The sequence below is a fragment of the Condylura cristata genome, unplaced genomic scaffold, assembly GCF_000260355.1.
Source record: "Condylura cristata isolate star-nosed mole 26May11 unplaced genomic scaffold, ConCri1.0 scaffold00001, whole genome shotgun sequence".
In the NCBI taxonomy this organism is placed as follows: domain Eukaryota; kingdom Metazoa; phylum Chordata; class Mammalia; order Eulipotyphla; family Talpidae; genus Condylura; species Condylura cristata.
The window spans coordinates 19,903,097-19,925,646 of record NW_004567102.1 but is presented as its reverse complement, the minus strand read 5'-3'; the positions used below and the strand labels follow the sequence as shown (position 1 = coordinate 19,925,646).

At 35.9% G+C, this 22,550-nt stretch overlaps 1 protein-coding gene across 8 annotated transcripts in view; it reads left to right on the top strand.

Annotated features, from left to right (window-relative positions):
- DST (dystonin) overlaps positions 1-22,550 on the top strand; it is a 408,501-nt gene that overhangs the window by 236,175 nt on the left and 149,776 nt on the right. For all 8 annotated transcript variants that reach the window (XM_004673588.2, XM_012720777.1, XM_012720771.1 and 5 more), the window contains 12 exons: positions 8,704-8,816; positions 8,911-9,017; positions 11,419-11,538; positions 14,119-14,214; positions 14,298-14,425; positions 17,537-17,630; positions 17,947-18,101; positions 19,164-19,626; positions 19,713-19,841; positions 19,992-20,069; positions 20,165-20,326; positions 20,705-20,809. In XM_004673588.2, the coding sequence (XP_004673645.1) occupies positions 8,704-8,816; positions 8,911-9,017; positions 11,419-11,538; positions 14,119-14,214; positions 14,298-14,425; positions 17,537-17,630; positions 17,947-18,101; positions 19,164-19,626; positions 19,713-19,841; positions 19,992-20,069; positions 20,165-20,326; positions 20,705-20,809 (1,750 nt within the window). The remainder of the gene's footprint in view (positions 1-8,703; positions 8,817-8,910; positions 9,018-11,418; positions 11,539-14,118; positions 14,215-14,297; positions 14,426-17,536; positions 17,631-17,946; positions 18,102-19,163; positions 19,627-19,712; positions 19,842-19,991; positions 20,070-20,164; positions 20,327-20,704; positions 20,810-22,550) is intronic.

The window sequence follows — 22,550 nt, the reverse complement described above, 5'->3', positions numbered from 1 at the left end:
GTAAGAAAAATATTTGAAATAGACTCAGGCATCTAGTTTTGATAAAAGGAAAAATTACTTTCAATAGCCTGTTGCTACCTTGGAGTTCTTGGCTTTGTTTCTTTCTACAATATGTTCCCAAATATGAGCATAAAGGAATGTCTTCTGCTGGTTATGCAACTGTGGGTGGGTCTTCTGCAAGTTCATATTTATTTGCTGGAGAAGAAAGAGGACTATATTACAGATCTTTTTTTTTTTTTTCCCCTGAGAGGAGGGGACACATGTAAGATATATTTTGGACCAATAGGGACATTTAGAATATGCTAAGCCTGAACATGATTTAATCTAGTCATCTTCAGGAATTTGTTATGGTAACTGTTCTGCTGTCACAGGACGAGTGAGGCATATTTAATTCATAGTCTTATTGTATGATCTATTGATGAGCAGTGATGACTGACTTATGTGCAGTTCTTTGGAAGTTAATGAGTTGTAATCTGGATTATAAGAGGTTGTTCTAAAATCAGTCTCTGGGTAAATGAAGTTTTTTTTTTTCTTTAAATTACAATGACTCTCTTTTCAGTGATTTGCAATCTGCAGAATAGCTACTAGGTTCTCAGCAAAGCCTGACTTCAGTGTGAGCCCAGATCACAGGCTTGTGCATATACCTAAGCAGTGAAACTCACCAGAGAAAGGCATTCTTCAAGGTACACTGGTTGCACTAATATCACAATTATTAGCCTTACAGGGTCTCAGCAACAGTTCTTTTCCCTATCTGAGTTATTCACCAGTCTTCTCCCTTATACGACCTCTTTCCCTCACTGTTCATTGATATATTGACTCCTGCTCTCAGGGAAAATTGAAGCCAGGAGGTGGAAAATTTTCTTTTTCCACTTTCCAAGACAAAACATCCTTCATTTACATCTGTCCCAACCAATTTGCTCCTGTTTGACAGAGGAATCTCCTATCTATCAAAGCCCCATCCTGTGCCTCCTGTGCTCTGGATCTCTTGTCCACCATTGGCTCAGAATCTCTTCTTTCCTTCTCAACAGAGGTTTCTCATTGGGTTTTAAGCACACTGAAGTCTCTTTGTAGCAATAATTAAAACAAATCAAAACAATAAAAAAAGAAAACCCACTCTTTAGCTCCATGCTTTTTTCACCTAGGTCTTACAGCATTCCTTCCCGTCAAGGCTACACTTCCAGAAGAGCAGCCTGTGCTCCCCGTTGTCATTTCTTCATTCCATATTTAGTCATCAACTCCCTCTAATTTGACTTCTGGCCACATAATTCATCCAAATGCTTCTATTAGGGTGATGAGTTACTCTGTATAGCTCAATTTAGTGGACATTTTTCAGGTCTCATTTTTTTCACTTTTTTAGTACGATGGATTACTTAGTAGTATCATTTCATTATGACATTAATGATGGGGGAAAGAACAAAACGATGTCATTTGAAGATCTGGCTTCCTTATCATTTTTGCTTAAAGTCATAGTTTCTAGGAATTCATTTTCAATGTTAACTGAGGATTTACTGTATAAGAATCCAATAACCTTCCTTTCTCCTGGAAATATTGTATTTCTTTAGCTTTATGGCATCATATTCTGTTGGAACAGCATCATTTTTTCTCTTTGTTGGGCTGTTCCAGTTCAATTTGCTTTGCAGTTTAAAGCCTCCTTCACAAGGCCAGTAAAAGTTGACTTCAAGGTTGCCTATTCAACTTTCTCTTTTCTTCTGTGTTGCCTCTTAGCCATGCCTGTAATCATAATTATGGTAAAAATGTTATACAACTAAGTTCTGCAGATATGACCTTCTACATCTCTCCTTGTCTGTTCACTTCTCCGTAATGCTACTTAATTCTTTTGCAAGTCACCATGGTCTATATTACCTGCATTCTGTGGGAATACTTTCACCACTTTAAATTTCTTTTCCTTCTGACCTCAGATCTGATCATTTAATCTCTTATAATCCTGCTTAATGCATTTTATTCTTTAATGATTTTCCACAGTTCCTAGAAAAATGTTCAAAATCCTTTAAGAAGTTCACAGGAGTCTGCATCATCCTGGCCCCTGCCATCCAGCCCGCCTCCTCGCTCGCTGTGTGCCTCCCTTGCTCTAGCGCCCTTTGTACTCATGCAGTGGTCTCTCTGCTCATACTTCCTCTATCCACAGAGCACTTCTGTGTTTATCTTACTCTAACTGGATGTTCTTCTACCATGTTTTCTTCTGACTTCTCCTGAGCTTCAGCTTGGACCTCTGAGTGCTTCAGATATGCACTGCCTATATTTTGAGCAGTCCCCCGCTGCTCGGTGCATACTAGATTCCTAGTAAACACTGAATGAATGAATGCATGAGCGTTCTAGCTTGTTGACTGGGATTAGTTTATAATTATCATATGAAATACCAAGTTATGCCTTTCCTGATTACATTTTCATTACATTGTTTATATACCAGTAAACACTTCTTAGTTTCATAAGTACTTTCATATAAATCCTCTCTTGAGATCTTGGGCAATTTAGTGAGTTTCTTCAAGCCTTATGGCAATAGCAATACAAAGGCCCTTTATTCAGCCCCCAAACCCCCCCCCCCCCATTTCTAGATGCTCGCTGGGGTTAACTAATTCTAGGTGATCTTTGAATTCATGAGTTTTCAGTAATTTCTGATTTTTATTTCTTGTAGAAGGGAACTGAGATTAGGCTCCAGCATATGTACTCAAAGTTAAACAGAGAGCAAGTTAGGGCTAAATCACTGGACACCTACATAGCAATTTTCTTAGTTTTTTTTTCCACTTCAATCTAGCCTTTTCACTAAAATATGTAAAAATTGTTGCTAAATTTTTTTTTTTGGTTTTAAAAATTGTGGTTAAATGCATATAACTTAAAATTTCCATCTTATCCATGTTTAAGAGTACAGTTCACTGATATTAAATACATTTAGATGGATGAACCTACATACCTAAACTGTAAGCCAACATTAATTTAATAGAAGATAATTTCATTAAAAATATATTCACAGTCCCTCCCTGGTGGTGCAGCCAGTTAAAGTACAGAACTATGAAGCTATCGCAGCCACTGCAGCATGAGTTTGATCTTGGGCCAGGGTGGTGACCCACATGGCGTGACAGACCTCTCCTGACCCGCTCATTGGTCTCTTCAGCAGTGTATTTCAGTACATTTGCCTGTTGTGCTCCCCACTCTCTCATCTCCTGCACCTCTGGCCTGTTCTGTATGTATAAATAATAAATATTGCATATATTCATACTCATATTCACTTTGTTGCCCTGCCATCATGACCAGCTATCCTTAGAACTCTGCAAAACTGAAACTTGGTACTCATTAAAGACTAACTCCCCATCTGCTTTCCCTTGTCCACTGAAAACCACTATATTACTTTGTTTTTTATTCATCAAATTTTTATGTCCTTTCATATAATAAGATATCTCATATCACAAAGTTTAAGTGGTTTCTGAAATTTTGATTGATGAAAAAAATTGGTCACCAAATACTGTCTTTCCCGTATTTCATCATTTTACAATATATTCCAAAGTTAGGTCAACATAAAATATCCTCTTCACCTTTTTCTTCTGCTGAACAAGCAACCCTAAAGTTGTTCTTTCCCTTTAAATATATTTATTTATTTATTCATACAAGAACTTGGATTTAGGTCATAGGTGCTGCGGGTTAGAGGTTTCACCTGAGACAGAGTAGGGAGCAGAACAGGCAGATGCACTGAAATGCACTGCTGAGGGGAGCAGCAGATAAGACACAAGAGGTCTGCTGTGCCATGTGGGTCATCTCCACGGCTGGGGATCAAAATGGTGCTGCAGTAGCTGCCAGTAGCTTGATAGTGCTGAGATTTAACACCTTGTGTCACCAGGTAGGCTTCCCTTTAAATTTAAACAATAAAGTCAATACTGGAAAAAGAGTTAAAGGGATGAAAAGACTCCCTTCTTGAGGGCCTTATAAGGGAGTAGGCATACTTGTGTTAGAATGTGCTTTGTGTTTGTTTTGCTACATAATTATCTGACAGTATTGTAGGTTTTTCCACCAATAGTCCAAAATTATTACTTTGAAATGAAATGTAAGATTTATCAAAAATGAGGATTTTAAGATGATTTATTTCCCAAACTTGCCTGATAAAATCATCTGAGTCAGGGAGATAATCTTGTTAAAACACGTGACAGGGCCTTTCTCTTCATTCCACCAAACTAGATTAGGGCCCCAAATCCATTCCAAGTGTGGGAAACACAGTATTGTATACGTTGATGATTACTGTTTTGGTAACAATCTGCACCTTCATCTTTCTTCTTATATTCATTAATTTTTTGAAGAAAACCAGTACGCACACACATAAACACACAATTTCTTGTGCTTCTTATGGCTATTAACCATCATTAATGTAATTTTCCCCAGTAGCAGAAATATTATTTCTTCTGTATTTCCTTTATTTTTATCTTTCAGCTTTTTATCAGATGTTACTGTTAAATTAGTTCTTAGTTTCAGTGCCAGCATCAGTGTAGCAAAGAGTCGAGGTTTTGTATTGAGCTAATTCTGGGTTCAGTCCTGATTGCTTCTTGCCAGATGTGTTCACCTTCAAGTTGTGAGATCTTTTTGAACTTCATTTTCAGGATGGTAGCAGAACATTGCTTAGAATTGCTGAGAGGATACAGTGAGATGATGCCTCTGCTCTTAGTAACCACATGGATTTATCAACATATGTTAGTCCTTCTTATTTGTTATTATTTTATAATGTACCCCAATGGACAGCATTGCCAGAAACTGAAAATAAGGACATGTGAGAACATATGAAGGGAAAATTTAGAGCCAAAAAAAAGTAACTTTTGCTTTTTGGTACTTTATAATATATCTCTGTATGTTTCCCCTCTGTTCCTATTTCCCAAATTATTTCAACAGAGAAAAAACTTTGGAAGCCTCAAAATGATGTGTGTTTGTTGGTGGTGGAAAGACTGTGCCATTGTCTCCACATGAGTTCATATGATTTTTGATAAAGATCTTGAATTCTGATTGGAGACCTTAGATGGTGGCTTTTTATGTAGAAATTAGTGAAAATGAAAGGGACTGGATGGAATATGTCTCCTGGAATTTGAATCAATGTTAATGTTTCATAAAAAGGAGATGCTATATGTAATGTAAAATAAAATCTTTAGAATGCACATAAAAATCCTTTGTATGTGGAAAATAGCTGAATATTTTTTCCCCCAAAGTTGGGCTAATTTTTTTTTATCCTCTTATGTTAGCAATTTTGAACAATGCCAGTGATAAAACAACCTTTTCAAGAAAAAAAAAAAGTGTGGGACTATGTTCAAAAGAAACTTCTTTAGCTACTGTTCAGTTGCTTCTGTTGATACTGTTCAGTTGCTTGCTGTTCAGTAAGCTTCATGCTGGCCATTTTAGTTACGTGGTCTTATGGTCAACATTTTTATTTACAGGAAAGTTAGTTTGGAGAACTTCGAGTTACATAGGTGATCTCTAAATCAATGAGCCCAACAGCATTTTCTTGTTACGAGAATAAGTTCCTCAGATTTAAACATCATTCAGCTTCTCTTCAGGTATTGTTTTCTCCTACACATTGTGGAAGTACACATATGGAAATCACATATGGAAGTCACAGCAAAGATAGTGCTGTGATTGTAAAGGCAAAGATGCGTAACTTGAGTTTCTTCAGTTTTGATATTCTGTGATACTATTTGAAGTTTTGAATTGATTTAAAGTTTTAGATTTTTTTTATTAATAATGTACTGATGTGCATTTTCACAATATAGGATTTTTCCACTCAGGTGTGGTCACAATAGCTTTTCCTTTACCAAAGCACCCATAGTTGTTCACTGTAGCTCACTGTAGCTAGTTTTAACAGTTACATTAATCCAACAAGACCGTGAAGAAAGAGGGCGGAAAGATAAGTTACAGTACACATCTCTTCTACCAACACCAGACAAATAGAGAAAAGCAGAATGAAAGATTAAAAATGACTGAATGGTTAGAAGTGAATAGAATGGTGAAGACTTTGAGGCTAATACTTTTCACTGTGTTTTAAATATTTTTCTTTTTCATGTTTTGCTTTATTAAACTATTGCACTCTTTCAGTGAGTTTTTTTGCCATGAGCATTAAATTTCTTGATAAAAGCGGTAACTTATCCAAACCCAAAGTATTATAAAGCTTTTTTTGTGCTGAAATGTCTATGTCATTCTGAAGGAAGTTTTATTCTCTAGTCAAAAGCTTGATTCTTCAATGACTTTATTCATTCTCTCTGGGATTACTCAGTGTTTACTTTCTTTGCTAATGGCAGGGTTCTCATAACAACATGCCATTTCTTGTTAGGAGATTTGGCAAACTCAGAAAGGCTGGTTCTTACTTCTTCAAAATGTGTGAACTCTATGGAAGCAAAATAATTTTTGAACTATAGATATTTATTTTTGTCTAGACTTTTATACATACCTCTGAAGTTGGCAGATATTTTAAATTGCGTCTATGTGAATAAAATGGTATTTTTAGGAGATGTCACTTATTTCTATTGTTCATGAACTTCTTGTTCCTATAATAATAAATGTAGGATCACTTTAAAGTGACTGGTTGTAGCATGTGAAAGCCATTGGAGACATTTCCTAATTTTCTTTTCCTGGGAAGGAAAAAAGGTTATTTACACTTCAAAGTGCTATAAAACTAGATTTCTTTGGACATCTATTTTCACATCAGATGAAAACAAGGTTACACTTTGCTGTTAACCTTTCTAAGATTAATGATGTATTTTTAGAGCTTCTCTTGTAAACACCCCTTTAAGTAGTATTAAAATAATTTCCTGTAGTGTCACTGAGTCTTCCTACTCTTTCCACTGTTGCCCAGATGATTATTTTGAGCAAACCAGAATGCCTGTAGGAGGCTCATATAGAAGTCTCTTCCTTAGAAGTTGATAAACAGGTTCTTACTCAATGATTTTAGGGGTGGATACCACTCCTTTTTGAAGGCTTTATTACTTCCACGTTTGTTGCTTCCGTCCTTTTAATGTTTTGTTTTTGAGATGAAAGTTTCCAGACTAGTTTAATTAAGGAAGTTAAGCTTCCAACTACCAGATTTTGTTACTTTTTATAAAGGAGTACAGCCGTGTATTACAGGGACCACTAAAGAAATGGGTGGTCCCAATAGGCCACATCACAAACCCTAGGTGTGCAGTAAGCCTCACCAGCCAGGTTTGTAGAATGACAGTGTTGTTTGCAGTTATGAAGCTATATACCGAAGCATTTCTGAAAACATATCTATGTCATTAAGTGACCCGTAATTGAATTTGGGGATTCTTGTCTTATACAAATAAGTCAAGCTTCAGAATATTCCTGTGGTGTAAAGTGTCATTAAGTCTGACAAATTAGAAAGAGATGAAGGTTTGGTGGGAGTGAGGTAGGAGAGGAAGCATGCATACACTGTGTGCTATGGAGATATTTGGTAGTGTTGATTTTAATCGTTCATTTATGACTCAAATTAACTCATCAATTTACTTACCAGCTTATCTGTAGATACTTATTTAGTGTCTACTAAGTTTGTCATTCTTTATCTCAGCAGAAGATTAAAATGTGTAAGTTTATTCACACATAGTTCTTGCTGTCTTGCACTGACCCATTAGGAAGAACAAGTTGTGTGTGCATTTTAAACAGCGAATTAACAGCTGAAGAAATATATCATTATTCTAAATGCAAATTGACAAAGTATGAAGATTTTCAAGAATAGAAAGAGAGAAAAATGAAGGCTGAGAAGATTAGTGAGGGCTCTCTGTAGGAGGTAGAACTTGATTTTGCACCACAAGGGTGAGTCAGATTGTGGAAGATAGCATGTGGCAGGAAAGTGCATCCTGGATTGGGATGTCAGGAACATGACATTGAATTAAGTATACGTTTTTGTGTTTGGGGAGAAATATTGACACCGTTCTAGTTGGATCGGAAGAATGCTTTTGGAGTAGTAGATCTTAAGTAGGTTGACTGGGACAGATGTTCATGTATATTCTGATTATAAAGAATATGTAGATTTTGTTGAGTTACAAATGTTCAAATTATATGTATCAAACTTGCAGATGCTATATTTGATTATTATAATTATTATTTTGTCCATTCTTTCACCAGTAACTTACTTTTGGGGTTACTGTAGCTTATAGTAAATCTTTACATTGGGTAACAAGTCCTCTGACGTTTTTCTTTTTCAGTATTGTTTTGGCTAATCTGGGTCATTTGTTTATCCATGTGAACCTTTGATGCGATTTGTCAATATTCATAAAATAACTTGCTGGGGGTGTTATTGGAATTGCATTGAATTTATCATTCCAGCAGAAAAGAACTGACATCTGAACAATACTGAGTCTTCCTATTATGAATGCAGAATGTCTGTCCCTTTGTTTTTACTTATTTTGAGTTTTTTTCTTTTTTCAATTTAATTTTTATTTTATTAAAATTAAATACATGCAGAATATAAGTGGGAAAACTAGTCAATGTCAGTATTACCAAAACCAAAATAACCTAAGCCCTAAGCTACATTTGTGTTTGACACACAATTTTGAGAGATGTAAGCTAAACCTTTAATGCAAATCTCTGTATTTCAACACATTCTTTTAGTTTTATATTTGCAAATATTTATTATTTGCAAAATGTTATATAAATAGATGTATATGTAAATATGATGTTGATACAACATGTGAAAAAAATTAATTAATACAATGAATTTTTTCCTAGGCCGGACCTGATAGACATGAATACTGTTGCTGTTCAAAGCAACCTTGCAAATTTAGAGCACGCTTTTTATGTAGCAGAAAAAATTGGTGTGATAAGACTTCTGGATCCTGAAGGTAGGTTGTTTCTTGTTTAGGTGTAAATTGGTATTAAAATCTGACCAAATGTAACCTATCAACATTTCAAAATGATTTATGTTGTTGTTTTTAGATGTTGATGTCTCCTCACCTGATGAAAAATCAGTCATAACTTATGTATCATCTCTTTATGATGCGTTTCCCAAAGTCCCCGAAGGTGGTGAAGGCATTGGTGCAAATGTGAGCAATGACTTTTTCCATATTAGAAACTGCGGATTCCTTTATGACTAGTTCACTGAACTCTTTGATAAGCTCTTTATAATTTACAAATGCCACATATTTGTAAAAAAATTTGAATTAATATGCTATTTAATAAACTGACACTGTATTGCATTTTATTGGAACCATCCACCATCAAAATCAAAGTGCAACTCAAAAAAAAAAAAAAGTCCTTGTTATAAAAGTAAGCTGTTTAGAGCTACATGTCATTTTTTAATTTATTACTTTTTGTACAAGATCTGGGGTGTATGCCAGAGGTCTGGGAGGATGAGAGGATTCACCAGAAACAGTGAGGAGCAGAACAGGTGATCTACTAAAGTACACTGCTGAGGGGAGCAGTGAGCGAGATGGGAGAGGTTTGCTGTGCCATATGTGGGTCAACTCCCTGGCTGAGGATCGCACTCAAGCCATAGCAGTGGTAGTACTTACACCGTAGGCCACAAGAGAGGCCCCCTCATTTTGTAACTGTGCTAATTACTGTAAATCACTGAAGTTTGGAGGTTTTCATTTAAACTTGCTGTTGTTTAAATGATGTATATGCATAGAACACTTCACTTTTTTTTGAACACCTCACTTTTAAGTGTATTAACTTCTGTGATTCCATAGTTACTTGGCCCCTTATTTTTTTTCTGAATGAAAGGTAAAACCCAGAGGAACATTATTTGATTTTGCCAAATTAGCAGAACTGCTCTATTAGCCGGATGATGTCTTAGATACTCTTTATTAATCCAGTTTCCTAAACATGTGTTTAATTCATTTCAATCATGCATTTTGTAGTTGTCATGCTAACAAATGCTTATGTGTTTCTGGAAGAGAATAGAAACTGTGCATGTGTTTGCTCTTAGGGATGATAGCCCCTCGCCCTGGGCTTCTCCTCTTTGTAGAAACCTTCCCCCTCTATTTTTCTTTGAAGACTTAGGAGCTCATCCTCCTGAGCCCCCTCTGATGGACTCTTCCATCACCTCTGTGTGCTTGTGCTATTCTTCTTAGACTTAATTTCACCATCTCTTCTTGTTCTTTTTCTCAAAGGCTTTATCCTCTTTTGATCCTTCAGTAACTTGTTCCCTCTCTTCTCCACTCCCCTAATATCTGCTAATTAGTTGTCATTCAGTGTTGCTTCATAATGGTCTCTGTGGCCATTCCTTGGTTTATCTTCTTTCTACCTCCACCATATTTCCGACTCTTACCTCTTTACACTAGTGTAGTTGCTTATGACTTTCCATCTTCATTATTTTTCTCTCCTTATCAGCAAAGTAACCTCTCACAAAATTAGCTGGGAAAACATTCAGTGGCTACAAATAACTTGCAAGATTATATCCCATCTGTATATTCTGACATTCGCAATTCTTCATATATTAATTTTTACTTGCCTACATCTTTAAGTTATGATTTCCCAACATGAACTGTTTGCTGCTAGCCAGCATATTTTTATTGCAGAGTCCTGACTCACTTGGTACTCCCCAGTCTCTTCTCCACACCCTTATGCACCCCACTAACTACTTACTTACTGGGCATTGAAGATCTGCTTATGGACTATATTAGCCAAAAAACCTCTAGTGACTGTTTTGAGGCACAGTTATAATTACCTGATTTATATCTTAGCTGATAGCATATACTACCTTATTTTAGTCATTTTAACAATTAGATGCTGCTTTTCCTTTTGCTTAACTGTTCATGTTATGAATTTTGCTTCTCTATCTAGAAAGTAACTCCTTGATAAATGTGTTATGTCTTAAAGTATTATGTTTTCTATCATAACACTTAGCAAAGTGATTTGAATGTGATAAGCATTCATCGAGTACTTAATTGAACTTATCAGTTGATAGGCTTCCATTTTCCTTCATTTTAAAAAGGTTTGCTTAGTGAGTATATGTGAATAATCCTATCCTATAGTTCCTGTAATTTTCACTCTTACCTAGCTTCTTATACATTGCATAGCTCTTTTGAGTTTCACATAGACAGGGAACTTAGATATAAAAAGGTTGGTAAAAGTAGCTGCTAACATAGCTTATACAAGATGCTCCTCTCTCTTCTTGAGCATCTGGCAAACATCCCAGATTAATTGCAGAGTTTTTTCCTGTTTTGCTTGGATGAAGCCTCAGAAGCTGCCTCAACCAGTGTTCCAGGCAGCCACTATCTCTGATCAAAATTGGCACTCATTAGATTAGTCTTAGTGGTCAATGTTTGATAGCATGTTCTGAAAGCCTATTTATGTGGAAATGATGGGAAGTAGGTGGAAAGTAAGAAACATTTGTCTTGGCTTTCCCTGTCAAATTTAAGAGAATGACGTCTGACTAGATAGGTTAGATAGGAATATTATTATATATAAACATCAGCTTTTTCTATCATTTTATTATTTTAGGATGTTGAAGTCAAATGGATTGAATACCAGAATATGGTGAACTACCTCATCCAGTGGATAAGACACCATGTGACCACAATGTCTGAGAGAACATTTCCTAATAACCCTATAGAACTAAAGGTCAGTGGCACTATAGAAGTGAAATAGGATTGAGTTGCTTATTGATCTTTCTTTTTTTAAAGATTTATTTATTTATTCATACAGAACTGGGGTACAGGCCAGAGATGCGGAGGGTGAGAGGATTCACCAGAGACAGAGTGGGGTGCAGAACAGGCAGATCTACGAAGTACACTGCTGAGGGGAGCAGCGAGCGGGTCAGGAGGGGTCTGCCACGCCATGGTCTCCTCCGGGGGCAGGCGGGAATCGAACTCATGCGGAAGTGGCTTAAGCTTTTTTGTGCAGTGCTTTAACCCACTGTGCCACCAGGGAGGGGCCGCTTATTGATCTTTTTAAAAATACTATCATATAGTAGCATCATTTCTGAAATTTAGGAAAAAGTTTTCAGCAAGTAGACAAAACTTTTATTCATTTCCCTAATATACAGAGGAAAAGGAGGTCAATAATAGTTAAAATATAATGACAACATCTTGAAGACATGTGTAGTCCTCTAGCTTTGACTTGTTGGGCATTTTAAGGTTTAGTTTGAGGGTCTCCAGCACTGACCTTGCCAAGCTATTTCTGATGAATGGGAAGGACTTAGAGCTCAGTACATGGCTGTAATAGGAGGCCTGGGAGCCTGCATGAGTGAGTGTGATAATGGCTGGACTGTGCCTGATGTCACGTCCTGTTTTAAAAAAAACATCTCAGAGCTCTTTTTTTGTGTGTAATAAAAGGTGCATACTGTTATTATTATTTTTTTAAAGATTTATTTATTTATGCATGCAGAACTGAGGTACAGGCCAGAGGTGCAGGGACAGTGAGAGGATTCACCAGAGACAGAGTGGGGAGCAGAACAGGCAGATTGACCAAGTACACTGCTGAGGGGAGCAGTTGGCGGGTCAGGAGAGGTCTGCCACGCCATGTGGGTCACCCCTGGGGTAGGGATTGAACTCATGCTGAAGTGGCTTAAGCTTCTTAGTTCTGTGCCCTAACGCACTGCACCACCAGTGAGAGCCGCATACTGTTAAAAAGTACATAGCTGACTTCCAGTATGAACTGATGGCTTAGCAATACATTTACCACTACCTAAAAACTTAGTTCAACTCAATGAGACAAAAGCATTTTAGAAATATAAAATATATACTAGATATATAAACATTGAAATAGAAGTTGTTTTATATTGTATATTTTGATTTGTAATAGCAAAGTAGTCTTATTTCAAGAAGGCAATAATCTGAATAATGACTACAAAGTGTAACTCCTTGAGTTGTAGGCTTTGTTTTCATGATCAAACTGGAATCTCAAAAGCTGTAATAACCCAGGGTGGGTGCTATTAAACTTATTCATTGTGTTCATGCATCAGTACAGAACATCTGTGGAACAGCTCTTATTCACGTTGCCACAGGGAGTTTGTCCTTGGCACAAAGTTCCTTGGCATGTGTTGATATGATGCTTTTTTAATATTCTAAAGTTGTTTGTGTGGTATCTCTGTCTGTGGATAAAACCTTCCCAGCGCAAGAAAACTATCCCTTCCTCTCACCATTATCTACCACAAATTGTATGTATAATGGGTCTTAGTTCTTATTTACTGGTGGACATGCTGAAACCTTATATTTGAGTTCAAAACAATTTTAAGAGTTCAAAGCACTTTTCCGATTTCAAATTCAACTTATTTTCAAATGGACCATATTGTTCAGACATTTAGATAAATTTTTACAGGTTTATGATTACTACAGATTCTTTAATTACAAAGGAAATTTGACTACACAGATTGTTTGCTGGTACCTGGGACAGGACATGATACAAAAAATAAAAGATAACATGGAGAAATGAGTAAATTTTTAGCTATCAAAATATTGAATAGAATCCTTCAGAAGTATTTTTGAAGATTTACAGGGATTTGTTTTAAAGCAGCAAGGATTGTGATGAAATAATAAGTATCACTTATTAAATATAGAGGCATTTTATGGACATAATTTTTATTAAGATCCTTTTAAATATATGTAATAAACATATTTAGAGATTCACAAATCAATATCTACAAACTAGATAATAATTTAATTATATGGGTGTCACATCTATGTAATAACAACCACTATCATCTAACTTTGTTGAAAGATCTGTTTAAATTGGCCAAAAGGACATTGAAACTAAATTTTAGTTTTAGAATCTGTTTTCAAGGATAGATTCAGAAGTTATAAGAAAACATTTTCCCCCTTTATTAGAATGGTATCAGCTTATTTTCTTAAAAACTAAAATGCAGCGGTTGGAATGTATGTTATTCAAAGGGTATTCTCTTGTTTGGATATAAGAGCTTTTTAGTGGTATCAGTACACATTGCTGTGAATTATTATCCTCCAGATCCCTGGGTGGTATATGCTCAATCCTGGCTCACATCAATAAAAATCCTCATCATGTCTTATATAACCTGGTCAGCAACTGACTAAGAATGGGTAGTGTTTTTAGTGTCAGTTTTTAAAGGATTTCCACTGAATGCATATGACACAGTAACGCAGTATGTAGTATTAGAAATGGTAACACTGTGTGATACTAAATAGTGTCTGAAATTTGAGCTAATCTTTTTTTTCCCTTTTGTTTTAGGCACTTTATAATCAGTATTTACAGTTTAAAGAAACAGAAATTCCACCAAAGGAGACAGAAAAATCCAAAATTAAACGCTTGTATAAATTACTAGAGGTAAGCAGACATTTCCTTTGTATTGACAAGCACGTCAAGTTAAACATTTTTCCTTATTATAAACATTTTTTTTTCTTTTTAAGATTTGGATAGAATTTGGACGCATCAAACTCCTTCAAGGTTATCACCCAAATGATATTGAAAAAGAGTGGGGAAAGCTCATCATTGCCATGCTTGAAAGGGAGAAGGCCCTTCGCCCCGAAGTAGAGAGGTAGGCCGGGGATGTTTCCTGCTGTGATTATCACATGGGAGAGAAGGGGATACTTGTATTTATATGGAAAGAATTTAGTTTTAGAGCAAGGCAAACCTAGAATCAGCCCTTCCTTTTTCTGTTTACTTGACTGTGTGAACTTTGGTAAGTCACTTCGGGCCTACATTTTCTTTCCTAGAAACTCTTTTTAGAGGTTTCAGGAGTAAATCATTGAAGTAATCACAAAACTGAGCTGGTGTCTGCAAATGCTCAGTGTTCAAATCAGTGGAAATCCATGAGAACTCCTCAGACTGGTCTTTAAATCACCAGGGCCTGGAAATGGAAGTTTGGACATTGTCTATTTCCATCTAAAGGATGTTGGGATGGCTTCTAGAAGACACTAGTAGATGGGAATTTAACTCCTTTTCTGCCTTATTTCTGTAAAGGCATGTATCCCATGAAATCCTTACTGAATCTAAATCTCTTTGTCTCTCCTGCTAACCCCACTTGCATAAGAAGGTGCTAAGAGCTTAGTCCCATGAGACAATATATGGTCCTTACGTCACTGCCTGACTCATGGTACCTGGGCACTGTAATCCCTACTCCTCATTGGCCATGAGCTGCACAAGAGGCTGGGCCTCAGAGTATAAGGGCTGTGTGGTCAGGTACATTTCTCAGCCTTTTCACCCTCCTTGCTCTGCTGTGCGGCCACAGCCACCCTGGCTCTCAGGAGCTCTGATGTGCCAGGGACCCACCCTCCTCCATATGTAGGACCTTTGCACTGTCTTTATCTTTGGCACAGGAGTCAACTTCTTCTTTCCCATCTCTCTTTACCCCCAGTCATTCTCAGATTTCAGCTCTCTTGTTACTTCCTCAAGAAACTTTCCATTGTCTCCAGGATACTTCAGATGTGTTGGTTGTAACCTTCATTAAGTTCCTTTGTAGTGTTTATTTTATTTGTAATTTTGTATTTATTTCTGATTGTTTGATGAAGCACGCCGATGAAGGGGTAACTCTTTTGGCAGCCCCTTGCATTGCCAACAGAAGGAAACATAAAGCCTGGTACATTTAGAGGGTTTCATTTTTTGGCTTAAGCTATTAACTTTCTGTACCCATATTCTATGTGACCCATATATAACTTCAATACTGTTGACATATAAAATAATGTATGGAAAATATGAGAGCAAATTTAACTTGTCAGTCCTTTACTAGATTGCTGATTATGTGCTTATTATGTTTGAAATACCTGGGATAGACTTACTATGAAATAAATGATTCTGTGTGATTAAAATGAGATACTAAGTTAATTATCTGAAATAAAGGGGAAGAGTAGTACACCAGAAAAAGCTTACTAAGTAGGTTTTTAGTTGTCAGATTTTAGCTGGATTTTAATATATGCTAATAAAAGAATGTTGTGGTTGAGAGTTCAAGGTCTACAAGGCAGTCAGTATTAGAGTAAATCATTAGCTCAATTTCAAGGCATGCAATCTTGAGAGAAGTTCATTAATCTCTCTAGGCTTCAGTTTTCTCATTTGTAAACAGAATGTATTAGTACTTACATTATTTGATGATTTTGTATGTGAACTGATATAACATATGTAAAAGATGACTTAATATCCTGGCATATATAATTGTTTAGTGAATTTATTTTTTAAAGATTTATTTTGCTTATGCACACAAGAGCTGAGTATATGCCAGAGGTGGATCAAAACAGTTGTGCTAACTGAAATACACTGCTGAGGGGAGCAGTGGGTGAGACAGGAAAAGTCTGCTGTACCATGTCAGTTGGGAGGCCCCTGTTTAGTGAATTTTCAATGGTTATTATTATTTTGTGCTTTTCTTTATACTAACTAATGGGACATGCCCTCTCAAACTTCTCCTTTTCTTTTGGGAAAAAAAAAAAACAAACAACAACTCACCTTTAGCCTGGAGAATCAGCAATTTGGTTTTGTAGTTTTGGGGGTAGGAAAATTTTCGGAACTTGGCTGGATAGATGCCTTTATTTTTCTTGATGCAACAAGTTTTTTTTGGCTTAAGCTACTAATTGCAAGTAATAGCCATGTGACCTGGGAGTATATAAAAGACAAATGAGAAAAAAACAATATTCTTTTGCCATGTAGTAACCTATAAAAAGGAAAAACAGTTACAAATTAAATTTTTAAGCATTGCATCAATATTCTACTTAACACTTTGTTGAAAATATAAAGTGACTAGTAAGATCAGAAGTAACATTATTGAGAGCATATCATGTAAAGAAAGATAAATGGACAGTTTTCCTTTTAATTTCACCTAATAAAGACAAGTAGTTAAAATTGGAAGTGCCCTTTGTTTTTTAATCAAATTCCTTTATGAATATTTGCATATAAGCACCAGTTTTTACCTTTGTGCCATTCAGCACAGGCCTGACCCTTTATAAAAGGCTCTTTACAAAACAGACTGTGGTTGAATGTTTTGTGCTTTTATCCAATGATTGATATTGCTAGAATATTTTTTTACTAATTGTGCCTGTGCTTCAGTGAGACATTTGTGTTGTTTTTCAGGTGGTTGAGATTGGATGACTCTTGGTGAAAGTATTTGGCAAATCTTTTTCAGTGACGCCCAATCAGCCGACCTTGTCCATACTTGTAGGGTTTTAATACAAACTTACAAAAGGCAAACCTCAGCTAGCAAACACATGGCTTTAGGCGAGATTCTTTAGAATAGTTATCAGCATATTATTTGCTGTGTGTTGAATATGCATGTTGGAGCATATTTAAGGAAGCATTAAAGCTGTAACATTCAGTGGCCGCTTTTCAGTCTTAGAAGTAGAACTTATGCAAATCTTCTGTTTAGTCTACTTTTAATGGTCAAAAAAGAACATCATTTTAAGAATAAAAATGCATAGTAGTAGTTATAGTTACCACAGCAGTGATTCTGTGTTTAGTAACACTACCAGCACGCGAACCAGTCTTGATTCAACTGAAAATTTTCTCTCAGTTAATTGTCCAACCTTGATCAACTCTTGCATTAGCTTTGGCAATGAATCCTTTGATGGACACAGGTATTGAATCAATGATGTGGAACTGTATTTTACCTGTGGTGGGCAAAATTTTTCAAAGGAAAAAGCTTTCTTTTATTTTCTCCCTTCTTTAGGTTGGAAATGTTGCAGCAGATCGCCAACCGAGTTCAGAGGGATAGTGTCATCTGTGAAGACAAACTGATACTTGCCCGAAATGCTCTCCAGTCTGTAAGTTAATTTTAAGAGCACTGTGAATGTGGTGGAAGGGCCTGTGTATTTAGATGCAATGAAGCTTTTGTAGCATTTTTGGCCTTTCTTATTAATTGTTGACTATATAGCAAACACTGGAACTTTTGAGTTTGCTCAAGATTACAATTACTACCTGCTATCTTGAGGGATAACGAGCAAAGGGAAAACATATTTTTGAACCAAAAGGAAAAACAAAAAATTCAAATAGGCTTCTGTTTTAGTATCTGTAGTATTACATTTGAATCGTTTTGAAACTTGTTTCATTGAACTAACATTGAGGTTTGTTTTACTGTAGGATTCTAAAAGATTAGAATCAGGGGTACAGTTTCAGAATGAAGCAGAAATTGCCGGGTATATACTTGAATGTGAGACCCTTTTACGCCAGCATGTTATTGATGTACAGATTCTTATTGATGGAAAATATTATCAGGCAGATAAATTGGTACAGAGGTAAGCACACTATTTATATCATGTTCTTTTGTAGGTAACTGTCTCATTGTCATTCATTGATAGAAATGCAGGTTTGACAATTCTATGAAATACATTTCCTATTCTTTTTGGTTAAAATGTATGTCACATCAACCCTGGTGAATTTTGCTATTTTAAGTAGGCATTTGTTCTTCAAGGGTAAGTAATAGAAAAATGCTTATGATATGTATAAGTTTAATATTGTAGGAGCATATACTTACAGTTAAAGTATTTACGTATGACTTTTTAAAGAGGGAAAATACAAAAGGAGTATCTTTTAATTCAGTTTTATGGTTTTCTCTTTATTCTGTTATGAAGATGCTCAAACAAAATGTATATAAAATAGGTGACTATGGGAAGTGATCTTGAAGAATGGAACCTTTTGGATTATATATTTTCTATCATTCAATGAGTGAATCACTGTATCTATCACTCAATCTCGATCTGTCTGCTTATCTCTCTCTATCTCTCTACTGGATATTCATAAAACAAAAATATAAATTATACTTTCACCCAGTAATTCCACCTTTAGGAATCTATAGTAATTCTAAAAATAAAGACATATATATATATATCAAAACAGACAAAAACACTTTTTGTACATGTCAGAAGTGTTTTACAGTACCAAAACTTGGGAAGTATCCTAAAAGGCAAATAATAGAATAATCTTATAGTGTAGGATGTGTATATTTGGTGTCACTGTCAGTGTACTTAAGTATAAAATTCAGTGAAAAAAAAATGGATACAAATTTTATCAATGTGATTACAATGATTTTTTTGAGAGAGAAACTTTTGTTTGAACACCTCAGGCTTATAGAGGAGTTGAGGGGAATGTACAGAGTCCCTGTCCATCCTGTCAGACCCTCACCTCACCTGTTACTAGCATCATGCCTTAGTAGATGCATTTGTTGCAATATGAGCCAGTATCCATACTCTATTATGAGCTAAAAGCCACTACTTATATAAAGTTTCACTTTCGTAAAACAAAAACAAAAACAAAAAAGCCTTTTATATTGTAACTTAATGTTTCAATGTTCTTTTTAGAGTTGCAAAACTGCGTGATGAAATTATGGCCTTAAGGAATGAATGTTCTTCAGTGTACTGCAAAGGACGCATGCTTACAACAGAACAGACAAAGCTCATGATATCAGGAATTACTCAAAGTTTAAACTCAGGATTTGCACAGACCTTAAACCCCAGTCTGAACTCAGGGCTAACCCAGAGTTTAACGCCTTCCCTAACCCCCTCTAGTGTGACATCAGGCCTGTCATCAGGTCTGACTTCCCGCCTGACTCCATCTGTCACTCCAGCGTACACACCTGGTTTCCCATCAGGATTAGTTCCAAATTTTAGTTCAGGAGTAGAGACAAATTCATTGCAAACTCTGAAGTTGATGCAGATCCGAAAACCCCTTGTAAAATCTTCTCTATTGGATCAGAACTTAACAGAAGAGGAAGTCAACATGAAATTTGTTCAGGACCTTTTAAATTGGGTCGATGAGATGCAGGTAAAGAAAAATGTATACTTTTCTCGAGTTTCAGGCTTTCTTGCTCTCAGGTTCTTTTTAAAAACCTAGTGCCTTCCTGTTTAAAGGTACAGCTGGACCATACTGAATGGGGATCAGATTTGCCAAGTGTTGAAAGCCATTTAGAAAATCATAAAAATGTTCACCGAGCCATTGAAGAATTTGAATCTAGCCTTAAAGAAGCTAAGATCAGTGAGGTATATGAAATTTCAATCTGTATGCATTATATTTTAGTTAACTATTGCTTTGCTCCTTACTTAATGGGCCAGAAGCAAAATAATAGATTGAGGCTAAGTGAAAAGTCCTCAAGGATCCTAATCTTGATATCTTTCTATTCCATTTTGTAGATCCAAATGACAGCACCCCTTAAACTCACTTATGCAGAAAAATTGCACAGATTAGAGAGTCTGTATGCAAAACTCTTGGTAAGGGTCTTTATTTTTTCCTTCTGTCTTAAGTTTACTACTTTTCTTGTCTCTACTTGCAAATCATGATTCTTATAATGATTATTCTTATAAAGAACACATCCAGGAATCAGGAACGGCACCTTGAGACACTCCACAATTTTGTGACTCGTGCAACTACTGAACTTATTTGGTTGAATGAAAAAGAAGAGGAGGAAGTTGCTTATGATTGGAGTGAAAGAAATACCAATGTAGCTCGGAAAAAAGATTACCATGCTGTGAGTGCCTTTGTGACAAAGTTCCTAAGCTGTATTTCAGGCTCTGCTTTTTTAATTTAAATTTAAGATTTGTTTGTTTATGCATACAAGAGCTGGGTTGTAGGCCAGAGGTGTATGTGGGGCATAAGAGCATTCACCAGAGAAAAGTGGGAAGCAGTACAGGGGGATCCACTGAAATAAAATGCTGAGGGGGGCAGATGAGACGGGAGAGGTCTTTTGCACCATGTGGGTCAGCTCCTTGGCCAGAGATTGAACTTGTGCTACAGTGGCTGGTGATAGCTTCACAGTGCTGAGACTTAACCCTTCTAAGGGAGGCCCCAGGTACTGCTCTTTTTAAACATTCTTCTTTATATTCTTCTTTATTCTTTCTTAAATTAGGAATTAATGAGAGAACTTGATCAAAAAGAAGAAAATATTAAGTCAGTTCAGGAGATAGCAGAGCAGCTACTTCTGGAAAATCACCCAGCCAGATTAACTATTGAGGTAAGTCATAAAGTGTTAACAGTTACAGATAAGCACTGACGTTTGATTATTACCCTTCAGATTCTTCTATTGCTAATAAATTAAAAAATACAAATGATCAAATTTTCACTACAATCCGACATAATGATGTTGCTGGCAAATCACGCCGATTCTTTTCAGGTCTCTTGCTTTCTTTAAATGTTCCACCTATTCATGACTTGGGTGCCTTTGCCAACCTCTATGGCCAGAGGTGTATTGTAGAAAAATGTTTAGGGCCCTGACTTTACAAATTTTGATATTTTATTTCTACCTGACTGTATGGTGTTGCACAAATGAGAGTTACTTTGCTAAATCTCATTTACCCTCTAAAATGAAGGAAATTATGTCCAACCTGTAGAGTTGTAGTAAGAATAAGAATAATGTATGCCTGTGACTTGGTACAGTTACTAATATATAGCATGTTCCCATTGGACTATTACTCTGATTTAATTTAATTTAATGATTGTATTCCTGATGGTTTTGTGAGGTGTATGAAATAATATCCTAGCAAGGCCTCATGGTATATAGTGTATATTTCGCATCCAGAAAAGGAAAGTGATGTGGGATTTACCAAATTACCCGTGCAGCAGTGGTGGTGGTAGTAGTGGTTGAGGTGTGTGTCATTTTTAGGCTTGATCCACGCTAGTTAGAATTAGAGACTTTCTAAATGTGAATGGTTTTCTATAAGCGACTGAGGAACATCAAATGGGATGTAGACATGATATACTGCCAGGGAGAAATAAAGCTATGTTCAAAATGTAACAAGCTTCAAACTGTCCTAATCGAAGAAAGGAACCTGATAGTCTTCGTTAGTTAAAATAAACCATTTTGATACAAATGATTAGTAAAATTCTTGGTCTCATTGAGAGTTATGGGAATGTTCTAATTGACTATCTTTCATATAAATATTTGATGTTGCATTCACATAAAATGCCACATAGAGATATTAAGGACATAAAAGGGCAAGATGAACAAAAAGTAAGGAAAGAAAATTAGAAAAATGAAGGATCTGAATATACTTTCATATGAGGATAAACTATTATAAAAGTAGAACATTCTTTCGGGTAGAGATGAAAGCTGTTGGAAAATATGATTGTGGGTTAAGAATTTTGGTTGGAATGGAAAATGTGAATGTGAACCTTAAATGCAGAAATCTGATTAATATTCTACTGGCCTATCAAGTGACGGGGGGTATGTAGATAATAGTTCTCAATACAACTTCATATTTTATGTGAAAAGAGAAATTAATAGCTAATAATGTACAGTGGTAAGTCTTTTGTAGCTAACTCACTCAGTGTGATCATACTACACTTCCAGATTTCCCATTTACATTGTAAACTATATGTAAGCCTTCCTGAGGACAGCTTAGCAGAAATTAGTTTTTCCAAAAGCAAAAAATGGAAAAATGGCAAGCTTAGTGAAGAGTCATTGAAGCATCTGGAGTGCCCTCTTCTGGAAGTCAGTGAATTGTGCTTTAACTATAAAAGGGTGGTTAGTGTACCTTAATGAAGTAGATGACATTTATATAAGATTTTTGCCCATGAAGATATGCTTTGAATTAAATAAAATTCAAGTAAGCCATTATTTCTAATAAAAATAATTCCAGAATAACACTGTTATGGGATTGCATACTGCCTTCTTACTATCCTCCCTAAACCTTTGTCACCCCAAAACAAATAAATCACTCTCTAGCTAGAGAATGTAACCCAATCCTGGAAGCAAA